At 35.6% G+C, this 10,570-nt stretch overlaps 1 protein-coding gene across 1 annotated transcript; it reads left to right on the top strand.

Moving 5' to 3' along the window:
• Nucleotides 1-475: 475 nt before the first annotated feature.
• On the top strand, nt 476-10,054 carry LOC110679642 (neuropeptide-like 3). Its single transcript, XM_021855026.1, has 3 exons — nt 476-617; nt 9,104-9,201; nt 9,726-10,054. Exons 1-3 carry the CDS (start codon nt 606-608, stop codon nt 9,904-9,906), a joined length of 291 nt encoding a protein of 96 aa, XP_021710718.1. The 5' UTR covers nt 476-605; the 3' UTR covers nt 9,907-10,054.
• Nucleotides 10,055-10,570: the final 516 nt, after the last annotated feature.

Here is a 10,570-nt window from a genome sequence, read left to right as displayed (position 1 = left end):
ATTTAACGCACACAAAAAAAAAATGCTCCATAGAAAAATACAAATTTGCGCGTTGGAAAAAATTGCACAGTTAGTTAGTGGTTCAATTCTTCATTTCAATTTAGAAAATATGTAGTTTTACCTTTGCCACAGATTTAATTCATAGAGTAATTTCGTTTGTTCATGGCACATGATATAAATTTTGGTAGTAAATAGCTTCATGAAGCAGTTTTGGATTTTCCATGAAACATGGTTGCAAAAATCTTCTGCCAACTCGATGCCTTTAACTGTGGCGCCGGTCGTCAAAACGTGATCGAATTGCGGTTTTGGCTTCGATTACAGACCAATTGTCTTTCGGGTGCGTAATTAGAGCAATTAATATCTGGTACCGTGCTTGAGGTGATGTGATGGGTTGTCGACCGGTGATCCCACCACAGACAGCCGGATGATGTTCAGAATCTGGGGCCGTGTTCAGAATCAGGCAGCAGAATCATCCGTTCTAATATAAATATCGATTGATTTGTTCTAGAGGCATCAAGTACCTAAAGTGTATCGAACAGTAACAGTGCCAGCTAGAAACCGATTACGATCGCTCGTGCAAAGTTTTACCCCTCAACTTGCTGAAAATGTTCAAACTGGTGCGTATTGATTTAGTGGTGCCCATAAATGATTGCTTACATAGTTGACAGTGACTCCGAGTGTCACTGCCAGTGAGTAGAGTGACGGAGAACCACTTTTAGTGCACAGTTAAACCTGATCCGCGGCGGGGTGCGAAATGAGCTCTAGTTCGTTGGTTTTAGTAGTTTAGGAGAGCAAACGCTAACAAGCAGATAATAAATGTCCCATTCGGAAAGCGATCCACCGAGGCACCGTAATTTATAAAGCGGTAATTAGAAACGATGTGACCAAGTAAATCGTCGCGCCATCCTGGGCAAAAAGGAAGTGAAGGTGTGAGAGGCTATTTGGCTAACGTCATGGGCGTGATCAGAAGTGAGCGGAGGACAATTTCCATATTTGCCATCTTATGTCACATGTATGAATTTTATTATACAAAATTGATGTTTTGTTTTCAAAAACGAAGTTTTCGAGACAAACTTTTGAACAGGGCCTACAGAAAAATAAAGAGTTTTGTGACAAATGATGCATATGCAATCAGTGACAATAGACATTTTAATAATCAATCTTCGAGCTGTTTAGTGGAATACCTACCATTAATTAAAACCGAATTTAGTACTATACCATTTAATTCCACTAGAGTTTGTATCCTTTGACAGATACGCGTATTTCGAGCTCAACTATAAGGCCATCTTCAATGTTATGTACTAGATTCGACTTAAAGTCCAGATGCCTTATGAAAACTCTGGCTACGCCTCACTTCTAACGCATTTGGTCGATGATCTGTTGGAGATGCAGTGCTGCCTACCGGGTTTAGAACGCGGACATGTTTGCACGACTTCCACTCCAAGCGAGTTCGGACTTCGGAGGCTTCCAGTCTAGACACAGACTGCCTGCTTGGTAGTGGCAGCAGTCAACTGACGAAAATATTGTGCGTTTTTTTGTTGTTGTTCACTTCAACCGCGATATCAAGTGCTTCTCAAGTACAAGTGGCAGTGATCTTGGCAGTTGGTCATTTATCTCGAATATTTACGAGCGAATAACCGTGAAATCCGTGCTTCGCGCTCCACGCTTAATGGAGTGTGGCGTTGCAATTTTGGAAGCTGCTCTCCCCGCAGTGCCTCACGTCCGTCGTTTGTACTGTCCATCCAATTAGAACAGCAATTTATTTGAACTCGGTGGGCTTCGGAATGGTCACGTGCGTTCTTGTTCGCATAATTATAGTTGACGCTGCGTTGGTTGATAAGTAGGAATATGTTGGACAAGCCCACCTGAGACGAATTTCATGCTGATTTATTTCAATGAAACCAACGTATACGTGTTTCATTGTATAATTTTTTCTTCATTAGTGTATTTCAAACATTACATTCATTTCTTATATCTAGGTGTTCTGTGTTTGAAAACACTGCCATCCTAATTTGGTAAAACTGAATAAATCATTTAAAACCATTTTGTTTACAAAATTACATTTTGTTTACAAATTTACAAAATTATTCTAAAAGCTTTGTAAAATCAATAGCTATCAAAAGCTTATGCTAAAGATAAAGTTACGATTTCCTGTTAATAAATGGAAAAGACGTTTCACATATTTGTTACATTTGAGATGAATACCTTCGATATGATTTTTAAAAGTCAAATTTTTATCTAGCATGAGCCCTCGATACTTAACTTCATCTGACCAATTTATTTTAATCCCTCTCATCGAGACAACATGTCTACTTGAAGGTTTCAAATAAAGAGCTTTTGGTTTATATGGGAATATCATTAGTTGAGTTTTGGAAGCATTAGGAGAAATCTTCCATTTTTGCAAGTATGAAGGAAAAATATCCAAACTTTTTTGCAATCGACTACAGATGACACGCAGGCTTCGTCCTTTGGCGGAGAGGCCTGTGTCATCCGCAAACAAGGATTTTTGACATCCCTGAGGTAACTCAGGTAAGTCAGATGTGAAAATATTGTATAAAATTGGTTCAGATCTCGAGTTCTGATAGTTAACCTGAAGCGCATTGGCGTAGCTAGGATTTTTTTCAAGAATTCTAGCGAAAAAATCACAAGGAATGTCCTTTGTGATTCTTCCACGATTTTTTCAAGTATTCAATCATGTTCTTTGAAGAGATTCGTCTTAGAATTCCTACGGAAATTTCTTTATGAATGATTTTCGTAATATTCAGTGCTTTTATCAAGAACTCTTTTACCTGTTTTTTAGGCTTTCCACAGAAAATCATTCCCAGACTTTCTGATCTCACCAGAAAAAATCTCGAAGAATCTGTATCGAATTGCTTAAACAATCTCTTGAAGAATTTGGTCAAAAAATGCATTAAAAATTCTTTTAATCATTTCTCTTGGAAGTTTTTCTACGTACTTATTATCTATAAAATATTAGTTAAAGTTAGTTAAAGTTTGTTAGTTGCTCAATAATAATTTGTTTAGGATTTTAATCAATTATTGAGTATTTCTCCAAAGAAAATAGTACAGAAAAATCACTAAAAATGTCTTCAAGATCACCAAGCAAGGATTCATTTCACGAATTCCTCAGAACAGTTTGCTTTTGAAGCTCTACAGTACTGTTTGTAAAAATCACAACGAAAATTATCCCGACTTCCCCAAAAAAAACTTCTGGGTGTTACTCTACATATTCCTCGTAATATTCCACAAAAGTGTCATGGGCATTTAAAAAGAATTCAATTGAAAAATTGTTATTCTCATGATTTCTCAAAAAAGTTCTTCCCAGGTCTATCTGGAAGAAAGAACTGTTGAAATTAAGTCTCTGAAGAAGGTCCCAAACGGACCGTAACGTTAAACAAAATAAAATAACAGTTTTTTTTTAATTTTGTCAAGCCTGAAAACCCAATCTATCATCAACGCAGATCTACCTGCATTTTTTCATATTTCTCTTAAATCAAGGAGCAACATCCCCCATTCCTTCAAAACTTCCTCGGCATTTTTGTTTTATTTTCTTCGCTTTGCTTAACTAAGAAATCTTTAAAAAATTCTAACATTCTTATAAAGTTCCTAGCGGAAACTGTTGAACTGTTCTTTCAAAAACTCTTTAACGAAAATACTCAAAGATTTCCCGAGTAATTTGTTCAGGGATGTCTTAGAGAATTAAATTATTGTTTCCCTAAGATTCTCCCGAACAAAATACCAGAGATTCATCTTAGTATTTTCTATAAACTTTTTTCTCCAAACCGCACGAACGAAATTCCCAAAAGAATATCCTCCAAAAATTCTCGAAGATTTTTTTTTTTTAAAGATTTTGCAATTCATTCTTGAACTTCTCAAAAAAAATCTCAAGAAATTCCATCAAGTATTATATAAGGTTCCAGAAATAATTCCATTTTTTTATTGGTAATCCCATTATTCTTTCATAAATAACATTTAAAAATTTATCCACTCTCCATATTTTGGTTCAAAAACTACTCCCTGAATATCTTAATACTTTTAGGAATTGCTTTACAAATTCCTTTACGAATCACTCCATATCAGGTTTGAAAGAACTTTGTAGGTATTTTTTTTAAATAATTGCAGCTGACATTTAATTCGGAAAAAATTACTACATTCCTGTCGTAAAATTCATAATCGTCTTTTATAATAAAAAATTGTGTTAAAACGCATGGAAGTTTGACTGAAAGTAAAATGAAATCAAAATCTTAGATAATATTTTGTATGAACTCCGAAGTGTCATGATACTATATTGTGAACATATTGATGTAGGAAAAAACAATTTTTTTTTCCAACCTTTGTAACGTTCCGTTCTGTTCCTAAAGCTGACGGCTTTAGCGCCACCTTCTTTAAAGAAGGACCGTTAGCTCTGCTCAATTACCCGGATGAGACCTCCTGACTCAGGGCAGGTCAATGTTCGAAAAGAACTGAAGACGCACTTCAACACTCGCAAACGTCTGTAGCCAATCAACCCAATTCGTACTTACCAATCTGAAATTCTTACTAAATTTACTAAAAAACTAACTATCTCTCGATAGACGACCAAAAAAGGGAAAAGAATCACTAATTAATTAACGATCGTGATAACAAAAGCGGTCGAATTTATCGAGTTTATTGATCAAACTCAAAGAAAAAAGCTTTTTTTTTAAATTCAGGAAAACCTACTATTTCCTATTCGTGACGTCACGATTTTCCCGCGTCGATTCGAAGGCAAGAGATGTTCCAAAAACAATTTTCTTTCCAATTAATGAATCAACCGGGGATTTGAAGCAAAATTTCTAGAGAAAAAAAGCAAAGAAGAATTTGTGATGTATTTTGGAAACATTTCTTAAGGATCATTGATGAGCGACGCAGAAGACTTTGTAATAAAAGTTTTGGGAAAAATAATTCACAGAAGAATTTCTAGTACAACTTTCAGTAAAATATCCCAGCATTACATTTGACAGAAGTAACTTTTTTTGGCAAATCCGGGAACGTATTCCGGAATCAACTTGCTAATAAAAAGTAGACATAGAAGGAATGGATGTTCACCAGGAGGAATTCGCTTTGAAGGTATGAACAAGTCCCACAATATTATTTGACTAATTTCCATGAGATTTGCAAAAGTTCTGAAGCTACCCTTCAATATTCCTTGAGGATTTTGATAATATTAAAATTCTATGAATAACATCGAAAAGTTATTTGAAAAAAATTTGCTACAAATCTGTTGGAAATTAATCATTTATTATTATTTATCTTTATTAGAGAGATTTTCAGCCAGAGGCTGGTTCATCTCTGTTGGAAATTAATCAAATAAGGTACCGCGGGGCAAGTGGGTAAATGGGGTAAGTGAAAACAATTGATATATTTCACTGAATATGTGAAATAACGTTTTGAATTCATGCGTAAACCTTTGAGGCCATTGAGAACATTACGATAGGTAAGATATTTCTGAGATTTTTCAGTCATTATTGCATAATAGAGCGAAAAATTGTTAATCAATTGAACAATCTTATTTTAATATTTTCAGTGGAAAAAAGTTGCGGAAAATAATTTCCTGTACCACTTCTTAGTTGTCCTCTGTGACAGTTTCAAACTGCAATAAAAATAGTTTTAGAATTAATTCGACGTAGACCTAAAAATAACTAAATTTAAACACCGTCAATTTTCTTCTCAGGTGGGGCAAGTGAAAAGTTTATCATTAGAGATTGAATTTGTGTTTTCTCTTTAAGTAGCCATAAGTAAACATGATTCGCAATTATCATAGAAAAACATAACGTGCTGATAATTCAAGAAACACTATACTCAAGCGTTAAATGCTATTAGAAATCATGGAACTTATAATATTAATATGTCTACTTCGGGCAGCCAATTAAAAGGAAGACGTTGACCGAAAAGTTGCAATATTAGAGAACACACGGAAATCTCGTGGAATGTCTATGTAAAGCTAGTTCAAAACATAAAAATGGGGTATAGGTCTATCCACATAAAAAAGATTCTAAATACGTTATTGAAGGATTCCGTTTGATTTCTCCCGAAGAGTTATCCGACGTCATATCCGACTTTCTCAAAAACAAATAACCAGCGGTGGGAATTATACAGAGCAGGAATGCAGTTGCTGTCCTATAATGTAAGAACTAACATTGGAAATGTTGCAGTTATAATGTTGTCGAATCATTTCAACTAACATAACTGAGCAGAAGAAAATTCAAGTTAAATGAATAACATTTTCTTTGTTTACATATTACTTATGTTATTGTTCATTGGGAAGCCTTAACAAATGTTAAAGCTTATAGAAATCGTGGATATAACTGTTTGTTTTTGAATTTATTGTTCAAAACGGTAAACTTTTCACTTGCCCCACTTTTGGGGCTAGTGAAAAGTAAAGAGACATTTTTCAAAAACTTTTTCTGTATTTTTTTCTTTAATTTTTCATAAAAATCAATTTCAGCATGCTGCTTATATTTGGTGGGAGTCAAGCTAAAAAATATACACGACCTCATCTGTTTCAATTTAAAGTCTCTAGAATTTGAAGAATCTCAACTATGCGAATTCCATTACCCACTTGCCCCACGGTACCTTATTTTATGAAACAATAAGTTTTCTTGAAATAATATAGTTTTAGCAATAAATTTATTCATGCGAATACATAAAACATTGAATCAAAATCAAAGAAAAATTGTTTTGCTGGAATAACACTATGGCCGATTTTGTTACATTGTTTTCAGCCATTAATCTGATGAAAAGTTGCCCATGTCGAAATTCCTTGAAAGTTAAACCTTAATTTTCGTAGCAGTATTTTTAAATTTTGTTACAAAATTTGTATCTGTTTTTTCAATTATTTATTTTCTGTCATCATACAACTTGATGTTAATGTATGGATTATTTTTAGTGAATTCTCATAAGGGAAATCATTATCACCGGACAGCACGAGCGGGGTATCATCAAAATACATGTAATTTCAGAATGCAGTGAATATGCTGCTTTATTCTGAAACAGGATAATTTGGATTATTGAGAAAAAAAATGAATTTTGGGAATCAAATTTCCAGGATATTGACGCTTCCTGGTACCACGGTATTTTTTGCAACGGAGATGTCGCATGCAAAAAGAAACTAGTTCTAACAGTAATGAATCGATCGACAGCCGGACGGTTAAGCTTCCGATTTATCGAAGTCAGATCAGCCGCGCTGATGCTGTGCAACTACTGTAGCCATTTTTTGTTAATAATAAGAGTCATATACATAATTTCAGAAGATTTTGCGTCATCTTAAATCGTTTTAAAACGATTAAAATTAGTTTGTGAATGAGCATGATAATGATCTTCCTGTTGGGTATGATTCTTAGTCAAGCGATCGTTAACTGAAAAATGAGTATTGTTCGATACTCTACCAGGCAAATTCCGGAAACGACCGTTATCGTAACGGATATTATCTTTCATCTGCCTGGCACGAGCCTCAACGACTCTTTTGCGTGAAGGGCAATCCCAAAAATTTGACTTATGATTGGCCCCGCAATTAGAGCATATGAACTTGGTGGTATCATCCTTCACAGGACAGACGTCCTTGGAGTGAGAAGAACCTTCACAAATCATGCATTTAGCATCCATGCGACAATTTTTTGTACCATGACCCCACTTTTGGCACCGACGGCACTGAGTGGGGTTCTGGTAATTTCCTCCAGGTTTCTGGAAATGTTCCCATGTCACACGGACATCAAACATAAGTCTTGCTTTTTATAAAACTTCAATGTTATTTAGATCACTTTTGAAAAAATGATCTAAATAATGTTCTTGAGAAAGCCTTTTCCAAAGAATGCCAGATTGAGTTCTCTTTTTCATAATGATCACTTGGATTGGGGAAAATCCAAGTAAATTAATAATTTATTCCATTTTTGATCTCCTCAGGTGACCTCTAGTCACTTGAGAAACCTTTCAAGACGACTTTGAACAAACGTTCAGTTTGTCATAAGTAAATACTTTGTGCTTCTTCTCTTCAAGATGTTTGAGAAGAAGTTCGCGATCTTTAAGAGTTTCCGGCAAAACGCAACAGTCGCCTTTCTTTGCGATTTGTAAGGAAACATTGATTCTCCTTATGGAGTTCAATATCTCCTTCAATATTCCACTAAATCCTCCAAATTCCGAACAACTGACCACGATAGGCGGCACTCTTTGTTCCTCACTTGAATCAAGGTTTTGCGCCTATTTGAGAAAGAGCTCAATAATTCTCAACTGAAATGATCTTTTTTCTGCTCCAAATAAACAAATAAAGAGCCTGGACTAGAGGCTGCTTCGATTTGATGTTCGGAAAAAAATATCTAAAGCATCGAACTGATAGCTCATTTCGATGCAATCACTAACATTAACAATTTCACCCTTAGAAGAAAGCGCGCATTTCGGAGAAACAACCTTACTCCCATTTTTGCCACGTTTGGTGACAGCTTTAAATACCAATGTTTTGGAAAGAAGTTGTGAACTCAGAGATTCGCCTTTCTTGTTCGTTGTTTCAACCATGCTCAGTGAATAAACGAAAAAGAAGTAACTTTCTAAGAGAAATGTTTTCCCAAGACGTTGTTAAAGAAAAAATACCATCGCTAGATGTCGCTGACGGGTCCAACGAAAATTTGAAGGCACGGGTCCAAACAAGGATCAAAATGGTTCTTTTTAGATAACTTTCCTCGATAATATTCATACAATATAGATGATTTTTTTTTTTTCAAAAATGACTCTAGAAATGATTTTCTCAATCAGCTAATAATACACACCTTTACATTGTATATGTTTTCTGAAGCACCAGGTTGTTAATTACACCATCATTTGAGAATCAAGTTTCCCAACTATGAAAAGTACTTGCGGTTGCGATCATTAGTTAATCAATTGATCGATTGCATCATTCCTTAGTCATTCATACGTGAAAGGTTCTCTATTGCCACGTGTGGCCGTCATTTATACCAGCCGCCGGCCCAAACGTCGTTTCAGTTACATTAAAATGTAAATCAATGAGCAGCTGGCGCATATTTCCGCGTAATAATAAACCGTTGACTCGACGACTAATCACTAATCACCACCGCATTCACCGTCCACATTTCAGATTGTTGTTGCCTGCCTGGTTGCCACCGCCATTGCTGCACCTGCTCCAGCTCCAGCCCCCGGATATGTAGTGGCATCTCCGGTTCACTATATTCCTTCGTAAGTATCGTCCCATTGTTCTGTCATCGAGGTACATATTAGGGTGCCCCAGGAAATTAAATGTCCTGAAAGTTAAGATGCCAAACCCCTGAATGAAGGATATGGTCATTAAAAGCACTTTTGTAGAACATATAAACTTTCTAAAACACAGTTTAAAATTCCGTCAGATCAATTTATGAAATAATGGAAAAATTTGATGAGAATTGTCATATTTTATAGTTTTTGCAAAAGTTTTCAAAGCCTACTAGTAGTAGTACTACTACTAGTCTTTGAAAACATCTGCACAAAACGTCAAAATATAACCATTTTCATCAAAAAAAAGTCCATTTCCCATAAAATAATTTGTCTGATCCTCTAAATTTATTTTTAGAGTGTGCAAGATGTTCTAAAAAATGCTATTAATAAGCATATTTTTCATTCTTGGGCTAAACACCATGTCTTTCTGAATATTGATTTTTTTTGGGGGCACCCCACCGCAATTCAATTTCGCTGACTTGAGATTCCTTTATCCATCACCCCCTTAGACACCATCATGTCGTGCATGCCCCGGTCGTGAAAACCGTTGTCCACACCCCGATCGTCAAGTACAAGACCATCCCGGTGTACAAAACCGTTCCCGTGGTTCACTCGGTTCCGGTCGTAAAGACAGTCGTCGCCAGTCCAGTGCTGGTGCACAGCCACGGCCATCACCACTACCATCATTAAGTGCATCCTAAAGTTAATCCCGGTTCCCGAATTATGTGTTTGATTGCTTATTTATTGATGATTGCCGTTTGAAAATCCAGAGTCCACAGAGTGATTGAAAACCAAAAAAGTTCAAATAATAAACGCTGAAATTTTCGACATCTTAAAACTGTGATGGTTTATTACTTATTTGATATGAGAATACACCTTTATCGTCCCTAGAAATAACTAAATACACTAGAGCCTCAATTTACGAACGGGAGTTCTTAAAATAGATTCTTAAATTAATTCATTGGGTTTCAAATTGAATCAGCTCGTTAAACGACAAAGTTGAGTTAATTAAATGAAGTTAGGCCTTTTGAAGTCCATTCGAGAGAAACGTCTTAGGCATAGAGTATCATCGTACTTGCTACACGATATATACATGCAAAAATAGTCAATTGGCAAAGAAAGCTATCAGTTAAAAACTATGGAAGTGTTCATAAGAACACTAAGCTGAGAAGCGGGCTCTGTTCCAGAGAGGACGTACCGCCAAAAAGAAGAAGGAATCAGGCTAAAATGTATGCAGTTAAATGTTTTCAAAAATTTCCTTGGAGTTTGAGCGCATATTTTACATGAGCAAGTGGAGATCTGTAGATCTGTTCACCATTTCCAAATATAAGAATATCTTGTAGATCTGGACACT

Source organism: Aedes aegypti, chromosome 3, assembly GCF_002204515.2.
Source record: "Aedes aegypti strain LVP_AGWG chromosome 3, AaegL5.0 Primary Assembly, whole genome shotgun sequence".
Lineage (NCBI taxonomy): Eukaryota > Metazoa > Arthropoda > Insecta > Diptera > Culicidae > Aedes > Aedes aegypti.
This window is presented reverse-complemented; position numbering and strand designations above follow the sequence as displayed.